Source organism: Balaenoptera physalus (assembly GCF_965194825.1).
Source record: "Balaenoptera physalus genome assembly, chromosome: 10".
In the NCBI taxonomy this organism is placed as follows: Eukaryota; Metazoa; Chordata; class Mammalia; order Artiodactyla; family Balaenopteridae; genus Balaenoptera; species Balaenoptera physalus.
The window spans coordinates 40,114,851-40,136,884 of record NC_138889.1 but is presented as its reverse complement, the minus strand read 5'-3'; the positions used below and the strand labels follow the sequence as shown (position 1 = coordinate 40,136,884).

General features: G+C 34.8%; 1 protein-coding gene across 7 annotated transcripts; it reads right to left on the bottom strand.

The window, feature by feature from the left end:
* Nucleotides 1-1,842: 1,842 nt before the first annotated feature.
* Nucleotides 1,843-21,943, bottom strand: FAM76B (family with sequence similarity 76 member B). 7 transcript variants are annotated; one of them, XM_082410010.1, is made up of 11 exons: nucleotides 21,148-21,639; nucleotides 20,773-20,837; nucleotides 19,828-19,882; nucleotides 18,621-18,776; nucleotides 16,594-16,793; nucleotides 13,402-13,449; nucleotides 13,132-13,212; nucleotides 12,354-12,489; nucleotides 9,512-9,613; nucleotides 6,420-6,548; nucleotides 1,843-4,496 (listed from the first exon to the last, which is right to left on the bottom strand). In XM_082410010.1, exons 1-10 carry the CDS (start codon nucleotides 21,250-21,252, stop codon nucleotides 6,462-6,464), a joined length of 1,035 nt encoding a protein of 344 aa, XP_082266136.1. In that variant the 5' UTR covers nucleotides 21,253-21,639; the 3' UTR covers nucleotides 1,843-4,496; nucleotides 6,420-6,461. The 7 variants fall into 7 exon arrangements, with proteins under 7 accessions (XP_082266136.1, XP_082266139.1, XP_082266138.1 ...); XM_082410013.1 differs by lacking the exons at nucleotides 6,420-6,548; nucleotides 21,148-21,639 and adding an exon at nucleotides 21,668-21,943 and having other exon boundaries at nucleotides 12,354-12,486; XM_082410012.1 differs by lacking the exons at nucleotides 6,420-6,548; nucleotides 21,148-21,639 and adding an exon at nucleotides 21,668-21,941.
* Nucleotides 21,944-22,034: the final 91 nt, after the last annotated feature.

Genomic DNA, 22,034 nt, shown 5'->3' with positions numbered 1-22,034 from the left:
GTTGAGCATCTTTTCACATGGTTAGGAACCATGTACACTTTTCCTATGAACTGTCTATTCATTTCTCTTGCTTAGTTTGCTATAGGGTTGTCGGTCTCTTTCTTCTCTATTTTGGAAACGAGTCAATCATTTTAGTCAAGATACAGTTTCCAACCCTCTAATCATATAACTTTTCAGACTATGTGTTTCTTGAAAAGTGGTGACTAGCACTACATGTTCCAAATGCAATCATATCACATTAAACATGAGAGAAAGAACACTGGGCTTGAATCATCTACCATCTCCTTGTCAAATAAAAAACCAAATTCTGTGCCTTATATGTCAAGGCATAAGCTTGTTGCATCCAATTGACTTTTCTCACTATCCTCAACTTCTTAGCTATGTCTGATATGACTATACACATCCCTCCTTAAAACTTCATTTGTGTGGCAAACTGGCTAGGTACAAATCACTTAAACCAAGCTACCTTAAATTCTTTTTAGAAAATGTCAGGACATTAATAAAAGTCAATACTTAAGTCATTTGCCCTTTCTTGCTCCATTTCTTTGGCTATGAGATAAAGCAGTTGGAGAAAATGATTTCTACAGTCTTCTTAAAGTGTCAAATTATCTGGTCTTACATGACTTCCTTTTCAAAAATCTACTGGAGACTACCCAAACTGCTTTTAAAATACATCTCCAAAAACTTTTCCAAGTTTATTCTTCCCCAAATGTCTTCCACTCATTGTCTCTTAAACCTCATTCTTTTCTTTTTCTTCTTTTTTTTTAATTTCTATACTTCTTGGGCCAGAAGCATCAGCATTACCTGGGAGTTCTAAATGCAAATTTTGGGGCCCCATCCCAGAGCCATGGACTCAAGAAACTGGGGCTGAGGCACAGCAACACATGCTTAACAAGCCCCACACTCCCATTCCTGACTGATGCACGCTCAAGTTTGAGAAAACAATGATATAGACTAACCTTTCCCACAATCCTGCGAATGCCCTTGCTAAAAGCTATTAGCTTCTATTGCATTTTAATTAAGTTCCAGGTATTTTTTCATGTATATTGTCTCCCCAGCTAGGCTAGAAATTAAAGGCATGTCTTCAACTCTTATCCTATCAAACGATCCAGCATGGTTCTAGTCATGTTCCAACGTTTGCAAAAACCTCAACTACATATAGCTTGATTCACCTATTGTTGCTTTGAAATAGCACAATAAAAATTTATATAATTTCTTTTCAGGAAAATAACTATTTCATGAGAGCAGTCTTAACAGATAGGAAAATTAAACTTGTTTGGTCTGAGTCAACTCCTTCAAATCTATTGTTTTAGAAAAATGTAGGTGAATCTTACTGTAGGCTCAATAACGGTCCCCTGAGATGTCCAAGTCCTAATCCCTGGAACATATAAATATATAAATACTGTTACCTTACATGACAAAAGGGAGTATGCAGATGTAATTAAGGACCTGAGATAGGGAGACTATCCTGATCATCCAGGTGCGCCCGACAATGTCCTTATAAGGGGGAACAGAGAGAGACACTATGACCAAAGAGAGATCATATGACAACAGACACAGAGACACTTGAAGATGCTGTACTTTTGGCTTTGAAGATGGAGGAGGGGGCAAAGAGCCACAGAATGCAAGGAATGCAGCTCCAGAAGCTAGAAAAGGCAAGAAAACACTTACTTCCCAAGAGCCTCCAAAAGGAACCAGACCTGCCAACACCCTGACTTTAGCCCAGTGAAACTGATTTTGGACTTGTGGCCTCCAGAACTGTAAGAGAATTGATCTGTGCTATTTCAAGCCACTAAATTTGTGCTGAGTTGTTACAGCAGCAATAGGAAACCAATACAAAGCTTTTTGACAAGTTTTTATTGTGAAATATTGGATTTAGAAAAGAAGTACAAAATGTCAACAGTCAGATGTGTACAGGTACAGTATTTCAATAGTCTATACATGTGAACAGCTTAACAGGTTCACTGCAGAATGCATATTTAGACCAATACAATCTAAAAAGGACTGCAATATTCACAGGCTATTAATACATAAATAACTGGAGCCAAAATGACCCTCACTGGTAAATGCTAATCGATAGCTGAAAACAGGCTAGAAAGCACAATACGTCACACCATAGTATCTCCTTACAGGTCCACATTGAGAGGATATCAGGTCATTATGTCAATACACTACAGATTCAGGACTGGGACTCAGTTACTAGTTTATACAACTGCAAAATAATTAAGTTATAAAACCAGGTCATGGAATAAAGAGAGGGCATTTAATTAGGACTAAATACTGTGAAGCCCCTAAAAGGTTTTAGCCTTGGAATTTACAAAGCTTAAGTATTTAGACTCATTTGAATTTTTAATCTCTTACCTAAAAAACGGAGAAGGGGCATCTTTCTTTTGTAGCAGCTCCAACAAGGTATAAGAACTATTACACAGTTTAAAACCATAATGACCACTGTGGATTGACAAATGGCTATGAAACCAGAATACAAACATTATAAATTTTGAAGAAAGGTAATGACGGTATTATGAATTTAGCAAATCCTGAAAACATTAAAATCTGTGTTAAGGAGACAATTACCTATCATTGTTGAGAATACTAACTTTAGGAAGATTATTGCATGAAGATTTCATAAAAATAAACTGGTTTAATTCTTCCAAGTCTGACTGATTCAGTATTTTACTATCACTTGAAAATTACCCTAGATTATATGTTTTCAAATTGGACAAAGTATTATTTGATATGTTTATAATGAATCACTATAGGAATAATCTACTGAAACATGAATCATGTTAAAAACAATTATTACAATCATCCTGTGTTCTGCGGAAAGAGGATCTTTGATAGGACATTCATAATCAATGCTTCAAGACTGATAAATTTAATAACAGTTTACTTGAAACAAATTTACTTTGCCCATAAATTCCTAAGAGAAGGAGCCTTCTACTCTATACAGTATATCTAGCAATGCTTGACGCTTTAAAATTGAACTGAAACTCTGAACTGGCATTTACTAAGTAGGAGCTCAATTCTATTACAGGCTGAAAACCACTAGATTAGAACACAATTAGTCAATAACTTCTCCTAACCTATCCCACCCTACCTTTACCTTTTATAGACAATTTTAAAGACTCTGATATAATTTTCTTATAAATAGTGCCTGAATCTTGCAGTAGATTCCAATTTATTTAAAGATAACCACAGATTGATTTAAAAGATATTTAATTTTTTTCCAGATTTGCTTTAAACTTACAAATTAAGTATGGTGTACATAAATATTAACTTAGATAACCACATATTATAGGGAAAGCAGATATATGGACCACTGCAGAAAAATTATTAATTTTTAAAAATTTTAATAAAAGAAAAATAAAACATGTAACACAAAATATGAACATGAAGCCATATGACATAAAAAATAAAATTATTCCATCAGAAGTGATTTAAAATTAAATCTTTTGGGAAGTATTTTGACATAATTCAATGAATTCAATGACCAACAGCTTCCCATATCACACAGAAACAAACCACAAAATCATCTGAAGTCTAGATGCATTATCAGTTCTTAATACAACCTCAAACATTTTACTAGCAACTTTGATTTCCTTTCGAAATAGGCTTCTGTACATATGCATTTATATACAAACATTTATTAAACATGATTTTAAAACAAACTGTATGTACAAAAGATCAGCATTCCTATAAATAAAAACATTAGGTGGCAAAAAGGCACTTGTAAGTAAAAATCTACAGTCGTTTTTACAAAACAAACACATTTACCTTGGATACTGTACAATAAACATTAATTCCTATACCAATAATGAAAATACTAGTTTACTAACTAATGGTAACGATGTAACTTTAAAAAACATATTTACATATACTCTGAAGTCCATTTAATAAAAGCACCATGATTCTCTCCTAAAGTCATGTTCATGAAAAGTAAAAACACAATTACTAAAAAACCAGTGTTCACAATTTTTCTTGTTTAAAAGTTTCTGTATTTCTAAATTGAAAACTGTTTATATGAAATTAGCATAGTGTAAAACAAAAAAAAACAAAACAAAAAGCCCTGCTGCTCTGACTTCTGAAAACCATACCTACTCTATTATTGCATGTTGTATTTTATAAAGAGCACTACTCATGCACTCCCTTACAACTGTTTAATACTATTGCTGGCAAAAAAGTTCCTGGGTATCAAATAATTTAAAAGTTGCTTCAAACCAGTTGAAGTTTTATTTGAATGTTATACAACTTAAAAAATGCTGTATATCAGTTACAAAAGTGAATAGGAAACATGCCAATTCGTTTGGTGTGCAAAAATATTTTTCCACTACACAGAATTTAAGGGCTTCACAGAATTTTTTTCCAATTTTACATTTTCAGCAGAAACACTAATGAATAACCACTTCTCAAGGGGATGTTAATATGCTTCCACTTTTGTCAAACTTTTTACCCTTTGACAATGCTGCAACCTGTTTGAGTAGTTCTCTGTTTTTGGCCTGCGGAAGACAAAAACATTTACAATTAAAAATGTTTCAAACATTAAGTTCTGCTGAAGAATACTACTTCAAATATTTTATTGAAACACTAACAGAATAAATGAAAGAGTTGATATATTTAGGTTCATCTCTTTAATGTTGGATATGTAGAAGGAAAATCCTAGATTCGTTTATCAGCCCCCTTTGTAATGTCAATATTAAAGTAATTGTTGTCCAAAGATATAATTGGTTACACAAAAGGCAACTTAAAGTGAATCCCTTTAAAAGAGGGTCAAAATTTTAAATAGGGGAAAAATATTTTTGTTTTATCTTAAAAACATGAAACAGAAACTATGAATATAAGTACTGTTGTATAATTAATAAGATCAAATAACAAGTGATAATTTGAGAGGGCTATTTTCAGACAAACACTACAAAGTCTTTCATTTTGATGTTTACCTATTTATAGAGCAAGCATAACAGGTCCTTTTTGCAAAAATATTCAGACTTTATCACTTTACCAAAGGGACTACTCTCTTAACTTAATGATATTCAAAAGAAAACTTTTTGAAGCACCCATCACAACCACCCTTTCTGGTCTTTTTGTTGTTGTTGTTGTTCCTTTAATTGGCATAGAGTTATTTGGTATTGGCTTTGATGTAACTTGAGCAGTTACACATCATCACTGTTTTCAGTTTCATGAAAGGCTGAAATTTCTTTTCAAAGATTCAAGATTTCATTTTGCCATCAATCTGAACTGAATTTGCAAGTCATTCAAATGTTCCATCCACCACTGACAAACACACTGTCCTCAAGCCAATATGCTATGGCAGTCACTAGTGTTTAGTGAGGAGGAAAGTATAAATGGGGGCCTTCAGTGAATATTTTCAAACTTTGACTACATCCATCTCCCTGTGTAATCTCTTAACTGTGGCAATGTAGGTAATAAAGGACCCTCCATATATACAAATATGTTAATACACAAATGCTTTTGGAGTTTTTGAGCCAAAACAGGGAGAATGTTGACAACAGTTTGGAATCTGAGCACTGACAAAATTTCAGAAGATATCCTCTGGTTTATGTTTGAAAACCATTTTCCTGCACAGGTCTCAAGATTTTTTATTATCTACACTTTTTTAACCTCAGTGCTTTATCTTCTACTCTAATTTTAGCCTTTGTATGGCACTCTGCCTTTTCAGTATACCATCTTAAAGCAGTTTCGTAGAATCTAAACCTTTCCCAGGCTTTGTACTTCCACTCTTCAACCCTTCTCCAATCAAATTCTCCCTAATTAATAGGGAGACCTCCAAAATGCAAATATCCTAGCTATCTTACATTTGCAAGTCAAACCATTTTTTAATGTTCAACTGTATGATTAATAGCATTTCTCTATTCCACGATTATTAAATAATTAAGGTGGTAATTTCAAATTCAATTTCAAATTTGGAAAATCATCAAGAATTTAAAAGGATTTTTATTTTCCCTTTAAAACGAAATAGTTTGAGAAACTCAGACGACAAATCAGTGAGAATGCCTGGCAGTTAGTGGAAGTCAAGTGCACGCAACCATTATCAATTGGTGTATTACTCAGCTGACCAGTCCTAGTAAACACAGTAGTTGTAAGTTGTTTTCTTTTCATTGTTTGCTACATATTATTCAATATATAACTATAATAGACTCACTGGTTAAAAAAAGGAATCTTAAGAAACAGAAATTTTAAAATACAAATTAATGAAGGGCATAAAAAAAAGGAAAATGTCTGCAAACTTGCCTCAAAGAGATCTCTGTCAGATCTGTAAGTTATACAAAAGTGTTTACACTGACATAGCAAATCATTGAAGAGTTAATTTTCAAACTATCTTTTCTCATTCATCAAGAAAAAAACAAAAAAATCAATGAGTTTATAATTTTCATATTCTAAGTATGAAATACAAGAACTCAAACCTTAGGTATTGAAAGAAGTTTTTCCTTTTAATTCTTTAGCAGCTAATTTTCAATCTGCATGTATATATTCAGTGTCCTAATCACGTCACTAGTAAATTTTTTTGCTGATAAATTATGTAAGAAAAAAGCCTTTAAGAAAAATAAACAGTAAGTCAGTTGTTAAATGGGGACAAGTCCAAATCTGTCTTATTCTTATTTCGGTACATTTAAGATATACTTTATAGTAATATCTAATATATATGCATTAAAATATTCATCCTAATATTACTTCTTTATTATGCACCATGCAAAAATCAATTATTTAAGAACTCTTAAGCAAGTTAAGTTAAAAATGTTTAGAAATGCTGGCCTCAAGAAAAGAATATGTGGATTACGAATCACACAGATCCTGCTTTGAATCCTGGCTCTGACACTTATCTGCAATGTAACTTGGGAGTCTATTTTCTCATATGTAAAACAGAAACTTCACCATCTACCTCGACAGGAGTTGAAAGAGCTAATCAAATATACAAAACACTTAGCCTAACACAGTGGCTGGTATATGGTAGGCACTCAAATGTTAATTCCCTTTCCCCTTTTATCAACTTATCTCCTAAATGAAGGTATATTTTTTATTTGGCTTTCTTGATATTTTAAGACAATTTGGTTTTTGTTTGATTGGTTGGGATTTGTTGTGGGGTTTTTTTTTTTTTTTTTTTGGTATTTTGGACAATTTTTTTCTTGTGATTGATGCTCAGTGCTTATTTTTCAAGTTTGGTAGTTTCAAATGTTTTGAGAGTTATTAGAACAAGATAAATTTTCTGCTTCAGCATTCAGTTTCTTATCACAGAAAGATAAGAAAAACAGTTCACTGTGTTTACTCACTTAGGTGGAGAACCTTACTAGTACATGGTTGCTAAAGGGAGTGGGGTTAAAAGAGGATATGTAACTGTGACAGAATGTCACCAGTAATAATACAAATGATAAAGGGAAGTGGTCTGACAATAAGGATGAAGTAGAAAACCTGAGTAACCTGAGGTGGGAGTCAGTGCAGAACAGGAGAAAGTATAGTTAAATCTGAGTCAGAAGATATAGGTTTCTATGTCACTTCTGACTCTGTGACCACAGTGTCATCTGGATACCACATAACTTAAAGTTACTGTAAGGAGCAAATAAGACAGCCTATGTAAAATTATGTTGAAAATGTATACTTCTATATAGTTATTAGTTATTATTAAATTATATGAAACTTCAGCTACCAAGAAGAGGTAGGCTTAAGATACCAATCAGGCTAAGATGTCAAAGAGAGGTTCCCTTGTGCTTACAACTACAAAATGAAACAAACTGCTCTTTTGAACAGTGAGAAGTACTAAGTTTTATCATATTTAAGTACTGCTCACATGTTTTCTGTCATGTCATTCTGGATTTATTCATGTTTTGGCTAAATCACATTAAACCAGAGATCATCATGCAGAAGATTTTGTTTCCAGTAATCATTCAGCACTAATAACTGAATGAGTAAAGTAACATAAAACTACTGCTTGCTGGTGGATGAGAAACAATAATGTACAAGAAGCCTAATATATAAAATGGGCAATCTCTCAGAACAGAGGGCAGATGGGCATTTCCATAAATCGTCACTCATTCAACAAATTATTTGAATTCCTACTATGTGTCAGGTTCTACGAAAGTTTCTCTTCAGAATTCTCTGTAATAGTAAGATCAGCATTACGACTATGCAATCTCTACCCTGAATTTCAACAGGTTCCTAAATCCACTTTACAATCTTACTCAACTTAAGCTATTTTCAAAGTATGAAGAACACAAAACCAAAAGATAGGAAATAGCAAATATCCCTTGGTATTACAATGTTAAAAAAAAAAAAAAAATGCAGGGCAATATTAATTCCTTCCTTCCCAAGCTACACTCTCCCATCAAGAGCCTAAAGTCTGTGTGCTGCCATCTTCTATGCTTTTAAGACTTAATTCTACAAATGTCAGAATGTATAAATCTATAGAATATATAATTAACTTAGTGTAGTCTGATTTCTAAATTTATGAAACCTAGGTGAAAAAAGGCTTAAATAAGGAAATAACCTAAATCTCTGTTTGATGCTCTCCATCTCTGCATTCCAGACCTCAGAAACCACCCTCCTCGTCACTGTGGTGACTCTTGGCATCACCATTCAGTTGTTGTGTATATGGACACCCTACTGAGTATCCTCTGCAGTACTCTGAGGCTGGCCTACATCCTTAGAGGCTCCCTGCTGTGGATACAGCAGAACCCTATCTGGCACTTTAAAAATCACAGTACAGGGCTTCCCTGGTGGCGCAGTGGTTGAGAATCTGCCTGCCAATGCAGGGGACACGGGTTCGAGTCCTGGTCTGGGAAGATCCCACATGCCGCGGAGCAACTAGGCCCGTGAGCCACAACTACTGAGCCTGCGTGTCTGGAGCCTGTGCTCCGCAACAAGAGAGCCCGCACACCGCGATGAAGAGTGGCCCCCACTTGCCGCAACTAGAGAAAGCCCTCGCATAGAAACGAAGACCCAACACAGCCAAAAATAAATAAATAAATAATTTTTTTTAAAAAAACCATGATGGTTTAAAAAAAAAAAAAAATCACAGTACAGAGGTTAAAGTGCACTCTTTGGCCTTGCATCTCTGCATGCAGCATGAATTTCTTCCACTCGAGGTCCCGTAAATCAGTTTTGTACCCCCACTTCTCCTCCCGTTATCTGGGAGGAAACAGGAAGAATACACAATGTACTGAAGACCTTACTTTCACCTTAGTTTCATGAATCTGATTTTTAATTTTTTGCTTTTCACCTGATGATCAACTGAACATACTTCAGTGATATCCTCCTCTGAAAACCCCATCTGAACTTTAGGCAAAAGGTTTCAGAATTAATCTACTGAATCTCCTTATCAAGTGATTTCAGGCAATAACTTTTAATGGGAACAGGATTAATAGGTATTTTAAGTCAAAATCAAAGCTGAAAATGCTCTAGATATGCATAAAGTAGGGATACCAATACCAGTCTAAGAGAAAGAATACTATTAACCAAGTTTACTCCTCCTTGCCTAACAGTTTACATAAATAATCTCATTTACCTGGAGTTGTTCCACAGTTTCTTTGTGAGCTTTTTCCATACTGTTCATCTTTGTTCTCAAGTTTGACTCTTGGTACTGAAAGTCTGCCTTAAGTTCAGTTAACTGAAAGATTAAAGAAAAAAATATATATAGATATATATATATATATGTATATACATGTATATGCATATGCACAAACACATCATTGTTAAATATTTTTCACAATAAACTCACAATTCATTATAAAAGTGGAGAATGTTAACAGCAGTTTACTGAGTTTTTAAACTTATCTAGAATTTGTTTTGTGATATAATGAATTCTATCTAATTTACTACTTTAACACTAATACAATTTTAATGTTAAGATAATATTGAAACATCAGTATAACTTTTGAGAAGTTGCCTTTTGTGTTTCTTTTTAAAGGTGGTTTCACTGGACACAGAATTTGGCAACTGGTATGCCAACAGGAAAGCTTAACGGTTAATACCCTGGAAAATGCTTCAGTTAAAACATACTTCACATTATATATAAACAAAGTAAACAGTAAAACTGGTTTCAGGTTAAAATAATTTTTCAATGAAAAAAGAAAAAAGTTTCACACTGGGCAAGTACATAAAGGAACAAGTCCTATCAACCAAAAGCTATATTGCTTTTATTTTAAAATTTATGTCCAGAATTCCATATCCAATACCACTTTAGATTTGAGGTAAAAATGGAGAACAAAGCACAGAAATACAACTAACATGGAATAAGAAAGGAAAGGGGGCTACTTTAAAATTTGGGCTAAATTAGACAACGTAAGAAAAAAGATGGTGATTTGAGGAAGGAAAGACAGCTATATGACAATTTTTTTCATAAATATAAATGACATACATAAAGATACAAAATCTCATGACTTCATACTAAAAAATAAGTTGGTATTATATAATTTCAACATACGAACCAGGCAGAAGACAGCTTCTGCTTATTTTTAATTGGTTTTCATTACGTAAGCTTTAAAGGTTTGCAGGTTCTTTTCTGTAATTACCTGGTAGCCAGTAAACAAAGAAGTACACCAAAAAGAGAAAGGAAGTCACAGTGCCCTATATACTGATTTTCTGAATAAAAGCTCTCGCTTTTTGTCCAATTCAAAGAATAACTGAATCCTGCTTTCTACATTACAAAGGAATTCCCGTTCTGAAATGTCAGCTCACATCAGATAAGCTATGATATTTTCATCACTACACTGTGAGTTGCCTCCAGATTATGAATTTCTGGAAGATAAGAATCATGTCTTATTTCGTCTTTTTATCCTCATGATCTAGTACATGGCTGGCTCTAGAAGTCACTGAATAAAGTGAAATAAATTCTAGAAAATAACGTGGTTGTCTTACATTTACATTATTTTAAAAAGCTGTAAGTATGTAGCTATTTTAGGCTTACAATTATTTTCCTCATAGTACTGCTAATTTCCATCCCCATTAGTGTTTAAGAAAAAAGGAACAATAACAAAACCAGAAAACTTTCCACTAATTGCACTAACATAGAATAGTGATGCTTGAAAAAAAAAAAAATCTAAAAAGGCCAGAATTCCACAGTTCATTACCACGTAGTTTTGGAATCACTATTTTATAGTAAACTTCCCATTTTATTCAACTTTTATCTAGGTTAGTACAGATAGACCTGTCTTTGTGTAACAGAAATGTTTCTAATATTTTGTGTGTAAAACAAATTTCCATTAAAGCTAATTTAAAATATTCTATTAAGCAAAAAGAACCATAAAAAATAAAATACTCGTAACTATCCTATTTTTGTCTTATGTCAATCCTAAATTTCATATATCAAATTTGCTTAAGGTAAGGTACAAATGTATTACGATAAATTTAAATCCATTAACCATCAAGGTGTGGGAAAATGTAACATAAAAGTTACATTTTTTACATGAATGCCAGAAGTAAAAGCCAACTCAGACTCAAGCACTACTATGGAATCTCAGAGATAGCTACATACTACATATTCATAATCACATCTTGTTCATAATTTTAGAAGAACGTTTTTAATGTTCTCCTATTGCTATGGTATATTTGAAGTAGGTCAAACCAGACAGTCTAGGATCATAAAACAAGTACAGAAGTAGGTTCTACCCTCAAAGAAGACCAAACCCCAGTAATAGCAGCTATGAGCACTTATACATGCCAGAAGCTGTAAGTAAACACTTTACATTCTCTTTTAATCACAACCATCTTCCCATGAGATGGTGTTAATACTCTCATTTTTAAAATGAGAAAACTGAGGCCCAAACAGGTAAAATTCTGCTCAAGTGCACACAGAAAGTATTAGAACTTTTCACTAAACAGACAACATATTTGATATTCCTCTTTATCTAACTGATAAAGTCCCAATAAGTACACTTAATTCCTATCTTAGATACCTATTGTTAATCATTACCACATAGGAAATTCCCACAGCATTAATTTTTCTCCACTTATTTGATCTTAATCGAAATAAATATATAATTGGTATATTAGACTATATTCAATTACTTTCTTATACCAAAAGAATTGACATAATATTCCATTTACATCTCATTTTCAAATTAAGACATTAGATCTAATTTTAGATTACAGGCTTACTGAAAACTAATGTTCAGAAATTATTAGAATTCTAATCAGCTCTCAATTGATTCTTAGAACTAAAATTCTGAAGTACCACTTTTACATATCATAATTAGATGGCCTAGGTTCCAATTTGGGCTTCTGTGTCTTATAAGAATCATGTACAATAAACATGACCAAGTTATTAAAGAAAGTCTAACAAAATTTGCAATTATCAAGCAAGAGTCAAGATGTAAACCTTACCAGGCTTCAGTGAACCATGTACTTACCTTTTTATCTTTTTCTAAAATGGTCTGGTCTCTCTGTTGTAAGAGACGTTTAAGTGACATCACTTCTTCTTTCAGTTGACTTATAAGGACAAAATTGTCTGTTCCCCCACTATCTGCTGACTGATTTATAGAGCTACTAAAAAGAAAAAAGTAAAACACAGTTAAATGAAGTAGAAGGAAAATTAGCAGGTGTTCAAATTGCATAAATTAGACAATTCCACAAACATCCTTAAGGCTAATGCAAAAAAATATGTACCTGACAGAAATGGATGCAACTGGCAAATTACCTTACTAATGGCACACATTACATACACCTGCAGAAATATAATTCAGTATTAGCTTTTAGGGGGTCAATACTTCTAGTGTAAAGCAATAGGCAGCCAATTTGTACAGTAACATCAGCAAACTTTTGGCTAATGAACTAAAACAAAGTCACTCTCAAAATACTTTAAATCTAAAAACATTTTCCAAGCAGGTCAATTTCAAATATCACAATTAGTTTTGTGTTTCACTGAAGAATAATTAAGATAATGTTCTCTATTCAGATTTTTTTTCAAAACCCAAATTTATGCCCCAAATAGAACATCGTTCAGTGCCACTTTCTTATTGCTAAAATTAAGTTAAAAATTTTAACTGATTATGTTTACTCTTCTGGGTGACTCAAAGAAGTCAATGTAGAAGATACATGTTCTATTCTTTTACCGAGTAATAACTGGCAATCAGCCATAACTGTTCAACTAAGTTGAATTTTCACAGCACTAAAGGAATTCATTTTTACCTATCTCCATTAGATGGCTTAGATTCCAATTTGGGCTTTTTCTTTGGAGTTTCATTCTGAATTGCTGCAGAGGATTTATGGCTGAAACCAAACATTAATAAAAATAATTAGAGTAAGAAGGGCAGAGGCATCAAATGAAAAGTTATTCTTCTTCCCCTAAAGTTTTACTGAATATCAATTTTTTTAAAGCCTAAGTAACAAAGTTAAAGGAATATCACATCTTAAAAAATACATGTCAAAATACTTCAGAAAATATGTTTACATATTTACCTCTGTTTCCACAGTCCCTGCTCTTGTTCTGGACTCAGATTGCTGATTCTGAAAAATACACAGATGATATCTAATAACAACATTTATTTAACCCATCAACATTTTAACAGCATTCTTCCCAACGGAATCAAATGATATATGTGTATATTCTTTTGTTCTGAGAAAGGCATATTCAACTAAGTTTTCAGACTAAGCTAATATATATTGAATAAATCACATTCCAATAAGATAAATTCTAATCAAATGACTACTAGCCATCTTAAGTCGTTTAAGAAAGGTACGATGATAGGGACTGGATTTTCTTTTTAATCAGGACTTTCAATAATTCAATTTAATATCATACTAAGGCTTAGGGTTATTATAAGCATGAAAACCACCACAACAGGGTTCTATAATGACAAAGTCTGAAAACCATCATTCTTAGGCTACCCTTACTATTTCAGACAGATGTTTTATCTTAAAGTTAAGGCCTTCCTAATAATCCTACGTGGAGATTCCTTTGGAGTAACTCAAGTTGCTCACAATAGTGTGTCAAGTTGAACCAGGAAGTATCTGAATTTTTCTTTCTTTCCTAGTTTTCCTAAGAATCTTTTCCAAAGTTTCTTCTTTCATTAGGCTGTACTCTGGAGCAGTCACGCTGAAAATACTGGGAAATCTCATAGTAACTACTGATTTTACTTTTACTTATAATTACTACTACAGTACTACCTTTTTTCCACTATGCCACAATACTAGTAACCACTTTATAACTCACTATGAATTGTCCATACTTTTTTCCTGTACTTTCACATTGGCCAATCCTTCATTAACCTCTAGCTTATTCATTCAACACATGCAGAGCATCTCCTATGTACTGCACACCACGTAAACTGCTGACCCTTGAACAACATGGGTGTTTGGGGGTGCTGATCCTCTGTGCAGTTGAAAATCTGCACTTTACAGTCAACCCTCCATATAGGAGGTTCTGCATCCACAGATTCAATCAACCACAGATCATGTAGAACTGTAGTAAATATTTAGTAAAAAAAAAAAAAAAAAAAAAATCTGAGTATATAAGTGGATCTATGCAGTTCAAACCTGTTGTTCAAGGGTCCACTGTATATACAATATAAGAGATGTTAAGAAGACCTGGGCTGTGTGACCTTTTGCAAGTTCTTAAAATCCCTGAGCCTTAGTCACCTCATCTGTAAAATGGGTATACCTTATAGGGAAAATAAGGATTAAATGAGTTACCTATGTAAAGACACTTAGTACAGTGCTAGCATACACAAAATAGAAATATGTACATATGTTTGTGTGTGTATATAAAATTTACTATTCTTTTAGCTGTAGAAGCTTTTTAACCATGTTCTTAAGAATCAGCTATAAATAACAAGCTGGGGAAACAGCAGCTGTAATTCTCTCAACCTGAGTTATTCTCTACTTGTGGCAATGAACGGCAACCCTACTGAGGAATTCAGTTGCCGTTTTGTTTCTTTTACAAATTTCATTAAAAGCATTAGCAAGGTATATAATCACACATGAATTAATAGAACTATTCAGACCTCAAAATGAGAAAAATCACATTAATAATGACTTAACAGAAACAGAATCCCAGCTTTCTGAGGTGGGGTATTCTTGCATCCATATTAACCTGAGTTTCTTCCTTCCCCCATCACTATATATCACAATATGTAAGCTCTTCATAATCATCCTTATCCAATGAACTTAAGATAGGGCTCCACAAACTGGCTGCCTACTCATCAAATACAAAATAGTATTTGCATATCTTAAATAACCCAAAGGAAAATAAAAAGTCAATCCATTCTCTTTCCCTTTACTTCTGAAACATTAATTTCAAAAGATTAAGTTACTGTCACAAAATTTGATCTTTATAAACATAATCTGAGTGTGTCCTTTCACAGCATGCTAAAACAAGTAAAGGGCAAGGGAAAGGGACATTTCAGCTGAGTCTTACATCTGACAGTTACCATCATGGTAGTTATTTCCTCATATATTTTCCTAAAGCAAGAAGCAAAAACAAGGAAGGTTTACATTCCTTTGTTCCTTGGGATACACTGATATAGAGGCCACAAGATTTCTTCAAAGTAGCCAGATTAGAAGTCATTATGCAGTCTATCACTGTTACATCCAGAAAGCACTACAACACAGTGAGACAAATGGAAAAATTGCTAGAGAAGCAAACAATCTCAGTGCCTCAATAAACCCCCATAATCTAATATGTGCTTGCCTATAATTCAGAATCAAATGTTGTTAATTAGACAGAACTACATTACATTCCACAAATATCTTCATGTGTTCTTAACTGTGGCAGGCATCAGTTTTCTGTAAATGAAACTGTTTTAACTGTCTAGAACTTTAAAAAGGCTCAGAGAAATTTGTGAAAAAAAAATAAATTCTCCTGAAAATCAGTGTGTATCATGTCCCCTTCTTCTCTGTTTTAATTTTTGTATTTAATTTGCATTTCAATATTCTTGATTTGTCCATGAAGACTAAAACTACACTTTAAAAAAACTTTACACACAAAAAGAGTTAAGATACTACTACTATGGAACTTTTCTCCCTAAGGCAATTTAAAAATCAAGCAGTTGTTAATATTTGAATAGAGTTCCTGTTTTTTAAAAAAGCAAAGAAACATTAGTCAAAAAGATTACTTCTCACACTTTGTGAACCTTCAAGGTTTAGAATGCTTCCATCATGGTCACAAATGACAGTGTTACAATCTGTTCTCCAAAAAACATTTCCTAGTCACCGGTTTAAATTTGCTTTAACTAAAACAAGTTAATAGTAACTGAGGTAAATAAAATTTTTACAAGTAAAATCCTAACAATTCTTTGAACAAAAAAAGAATATTGAGGCTTTTGATAACATGAATCAATGAAGCATCAATTAACTCTGATGTACTTGTATTTTGACTTCATTATATGATCATAACTTTATATTGTAATTCTCTAAAAGTCTTATCTTTATATTTATGGTAAACAACTAAACACACTCATTATGTGTAATTCTGTACACTGAATAAAGTGGGGAAACAGCCCTAGAAGCTGTCATGGTTAACACTCAAGAAGCTTACTGTGTACAATGGAAACTAGACAAGCACATAGCTAGCATTTACAAAAAGTTAAACACCAAAATCTGGCATTAAAATGCCAGTGAGGACTTTGGAAAACACGATTTCAAAGTACTTACTTGTGATGGCTACTGCTGTGACGATGGTGATGGTGATGATGGTGGTGATGATGTTTTGAATGATGCTGGTCTTTCTCAGTAAGAGATGAAGAAGACGAATTTGAATGTGAGGATCCCAGGCTCTTCCTTTGTTCTTTTGTCTTCTGTAAAACTCTCTTGTACGATAAAGTACAGAGCCAGCATAATAACTTCCCATCAACCTTTTAAAAGAAAATACTTAGATTAGATTAAATGTACGTGTAACTGGCTATACGTGAAACCAGGTAAGGTAAACTGCTCAACTGCTGGTGTGCATGTGCGCGCTGTCTCTCTCTCACACACTCACACTCATACACACACACACACACACACACACACACACACACACAGTGACTTGCAAAATGGAAGTAAAAGTATACTTTTCTGAAACTTGGGGAAATGCTTATTTAGAGGATCATAAAATTAGAAAGGATGATATATGGACTTCCATTAGTTTTGAGGCATTTTTACATTTGGAGAGGAAAACTCATTTTCTTATTACTAGAAACTAAGCATAACTTGATGATATACTTCAAAGAAACCTTATCTAAGCACTATCATAAATTCTTAAATTACTGTGTAATTACTAAAACGACAAAGTATTTCCCATGACAGCAAAAATGTTAATTTACAGAAAAAAATGAGATTGAATGACATATAGAATCGACTCTCATTTGCAGATTTTGTATTGGCAAATTCACCACCTATCAGCTAAAATTTATCTGTCACCCCCTAAATCAATTTGTAGCACTTCTGTGATCATTCACCCACATGCACAGAGCAGCAAAAAAATTTGTGTACCTAGACCACAAATGTTCCCAGATGAGGTTAACAAGGTGATGCTCTGCTGCCTTTCTTCAGCCCTCATATTGTAAACAAGTATCCTTTTCACAGTCTACCTCCTATCACATTTTTCACATTTGTGCTTTTTATTGGTGATTTCACTGCCAAAATGGTCCCCAAAAGTAGTGCTAAAGTGATGTACAGTGTTCCTAAGCATAAGGCGGCTATGATGTACTTTATGTGGAAAATACCTGTGTTAGATAAGATTCATTCAGGCATAGTTATAGTGCTGTTTGCTATGAGTCCAATTTAATCAATCAACAATATATATTAAGGTGTCTTTAAACAGAAACATACACAAAACAAAACAAGATTAGGTACCGATCCACTGATTACCACGTTGTGACCAGAGGCAGGGACCTATCCTGTATTGTCCATAGGAGCAACAGTTCTATTCACTAACTCAGTGTTTGCAGCAATTTTATAAAACACAACTCTCACAGACAATGGGAGGCCAGTGTCTGCATGTCAACGGGGAGGAAAAGAGACTTCTTTCCAAAATTAAGACTAAAATTAAGTTCCTATCCTCTATTTGTTCAGACGAGAAGTGCTGGAGGAACATGTCTTACAACTACGGTACATATATTGCTGTGCAGGAACATGGCAGAGCCCCTCAAAGAGACAGTCATCCTCCAAATCAACTGAAACTGATAGTCATCAGGAGGCCTGTGTGAATGCTCAGCAGAGAAATGTCACACACATATAGATACCTTTTAAGTCACTGTAGGTAGAGAAAAACAAACAATGGTATAAAATATGAGCCCCAAATCGAAAGGCACATGACTAACTTTGAATCATATGTGTTAAAGTGTCAATCAGGTATATTTTCACACCAGCAACTTCAAGTAACCAGCAAAAAGGTAGGTAGCTGAAAAGATTTGAAAGCAGTTAGTAATTCTCCCACACCAAATACTGGATAACCAAATAGTACAGAATAGCTATCACAGAATGTTTTTTAAAGTATAGTAATCTCAACTGATCAACATGAATCTACATATCACGTCAGCAAGGAGAAAATGCACTGTTCCTGCACTTTCATCTAACCACCTGCTTTCAGGGACCCAAAGAATACATCAAGCTTCAGTAATATATTAATTATAATAATTTCCAACTTGTTTGTGTTTTATTTAATTTCCAGAAGATGTCATAAAATAAATAAAACATACCTTTCTTCTTCCTTCCTCCTTCCGATCAAAAGCACACTGTTGTTTGCACTGTTCACAAGTCTGAGGTGGTCCATATTTTTTTTCTGAATTTGTGCAACGCTGACACTTGGTACCAATAAATGCTGCAATTATGTTACAGTATTGACAAGGCTTAGGCTGAAAAACAGATATTTTCTTTAATTGAGACATTTTAAAATACTAAAATTTTGCTGCATAAAATATACCCAGTGAACAGGACATATTTTAGGAATTAATTAAGGAAACTAATAGGCAAAAAAGTTTTCTGTGAAGTATGTTGCCCTATCATAGTCAAAGACATTTATTATGTTTCTATTCATTTGCTAACATTTATTTCTAGACTCATTAAACTTTTCGTCAAATAGTTAAATAAGATCGTGAGAAATGTACTTATGACTTGCATAGTATGTTATATAATACAAAAGCTACATGTAAAGACGTTTCAATAAATGAAAACAAAGGTACACAGAAAAGTTTCATGTATCCAGTATTTGGGGGAGTGAACTTCTACTAACTTAATATCCTGTTAGCTTAATTACTATATCATTTATTCAAAACACATTTAACAACTTTTCATCATATATAGGTACAGATGGTGCAAGAAATGTGAGTTTTCAACTAAAAAAAACTGGCACAAGCATATTCAACGTAACTAAAACAAACATACCTTGATTTTCTTTGATATTCAAAAGACAACTGAAGATTTTAGAAACCCTTAAGGCCAGAAATTTGACTAATCATGAGTGTAATATACCAATAATAACTGTAATATACATATAAGAAAAGAACTTGTACTAGGATAACTTCTTGACTTTTGTGACTAAATGCCTGAACTGTGCCACTATACAAAAATTGTCAGAGGTTCTGAGGAAGAGGTAAAGTACAGTTATGCAAACTTTATAAGTAGGTTCTCTACAACCAGGAGTTTGTTTGCTATATTTGACTCTTTAAAGAATAAAATCCTAACTTCCCCACTGAAATTCAATATATATAAACATGCACATAATAAGACTGTTTTAAAATGTTATCTTCCCATCAGACTCTCTATAGAAAGTTTCTTTCCTGAAATATTTTGGTACTTGAAATATTTAAGAACATAGCAATACATATTTTTTAAAAGGTCCATCTTTGTGAAAACATTAATTGACCAGCAGCAATAAAATGAGATGAAAATATAAGATGTACTTACGGTGCCAAATTGCTTCACATTTTGAGCACACTTCTTACAAATCGTGTTAGTTTTGCTGCAAAGGAAATTGTATATAGATGATGAAACTTATGCAGCACAATGCCGAACTAAAGCAAGCAGTCCAAGTGTACTATTAGTAGAAGTGTACCATGTACTTCAGTGGTACTTAAAACTTACTCTAACACAGAGTAAGAATTTTCTAAAACTGCAAACGTGAGGATCTTTCTAGGGCTGTATATTATCCAAATTTGCTCCCCTTAATTAACTTAAGATAAATGTTTTCATACATTTTTATTGTGTATTTTAAATGGAAACAAAACAAAAAATCCTACTGTTTTCTATCTAGTTCCAAAACCCTCACACTTGCCACTATTTATGCACCGCACCGGTGCCTACCTAACCTTCCACTGGGTGCTCTCCACTATTGTGATGCTCACACCTACTTGTGAAGAAATTATTTGCTACTCTCTTAAGCTCTTGTGCATGCACTGAGGCTCTAACAGGAATCACTCCATTGAAAAATATGTGCTGTTCTTCCACTGGTAACAAGTCACTAGATTTCACCCTTGGAAGGTAGCTAGTAACACTATAGACCTTTTCTCCGGTCCATGTCAGCACTAACATTCTGCCATTTTTTAATAGCTTAACAATAACAGTTTATATTTGCACTTTTCGTTAGCAAGGCTGTACATTTTCCATGCAATAATTTATTTCTTATCTCCTCAGGTATAAAGTCTAGCTGTAAAATAGCCATTAATTTTTGGTCAGCATTCTCTCTCCTACCATGCAGAAAGGGCTTACAACTTAAAAGCTTGAGAAACTAAACCATTTTATTTAAAAAAAAAAAAAAAAAAACCGTAACATAAATATGGGATTACAACCCTCAAGTATTCCTTACAGACAATACTTTGTCTTTAACAACCAAAAACTGTTCAATATACAAACCTCTCTTGTTGAAATTCTGATCTGCAGTAAGTACATTTTACAATGGGATGCGCAATCCGACATTCCTGTAATAAGACAATATATTAGTCATTATCTATCTCAAGGCCCCCAAAATTTCACGTTTCTTGCGGAAAATTATTACCCAACCTAGTCAAATGCCTAAAACATCAATAAAATTTGTCCCCCAACGTAGAAAATTGAGTGATTTATCAAATAAGTAGCCAATTACAGCATAATTCCTTAGGGAAGGCTTAGGTGTCTTTGTCTTTATTAGATGAGGGGGGTACGCAACAGATAAATTAAAAAAAGCTGTCAGGGCCGATTCCAAGGATTGGTTAAATGTGAAACTACTTATTATTTTGCACCGTTGCTCACAGACAGCATCCCGGCTTTAATGGGATGGGAGGAGCTCCAAATCATAGAGCATTCTGTTCCCAAGCCAGACGCTTCGCTTTCCTGGACAGGGAAGAAGGATGCCATCAGCTTTGCGGCTTCAGGTTCCTAGCAAGAAAGTGCAAACACCGTCCTCTGCCTCCCGGTGGAAGGAGAGGACAGACTAGACAGAAAACCGAGATGAAAACATCTCCATCCCGGGGTCTCTGCGGCATAGACAGGTGGCTGCCTCACGCAGCCCCACCCCTGACACCCCTCAACGTTGCTGGGGCCCGGCCCCCTCCTGGGTCGCCTGGAAGAGGGCAGGGTTCCGTCCTCCTCTCAGGGGCTTTCCCAGCTGATGCCCAGGTCCTCGGATAACGGGGTCTCTGAGTGAGGAGGCGAGGGCTCCAAACCCCCAAGGCGCCGGCGAAGAGAGAGGGGCTGCAGTGCAGCGGGCACCCAGCTCCCTCGGGCTATGGACGAGGAAACCCCGCCCGCCCACCACCCAGCGCCCACGGACCTTGCAAAGCTGCTGGCCCTGGGAGAGCTCCTCGAAGGGATAGCGCTGGGTGCACTTGGTGCAGGCGTACAGGGCCGAGGCCGCCATCCTGCTCCTCAGTCTCCTCCTCCACCGCCGCCCGCTCCGAGGCGGGGCCCTACGGGGAACTCGGGCGCCGCCGCCACCGCCGCCCGGGCCGCGGGCTCCTCCTCCTCCTCCTCCCCCTCCCCCGCGCCCACCAGAGCCTCGACGCGAGAGACCAAGGTACTGCAGACGCAGCCGTCTCCCTCCGCCTCCACTTCCGCCCCAGCCCACCCAGTGACGCCGTCCCAGCAGCTCCCGCTTAGGCCCCGAGAGCGGCGGAGGGAGACGAAGCGGATAGTTCGCT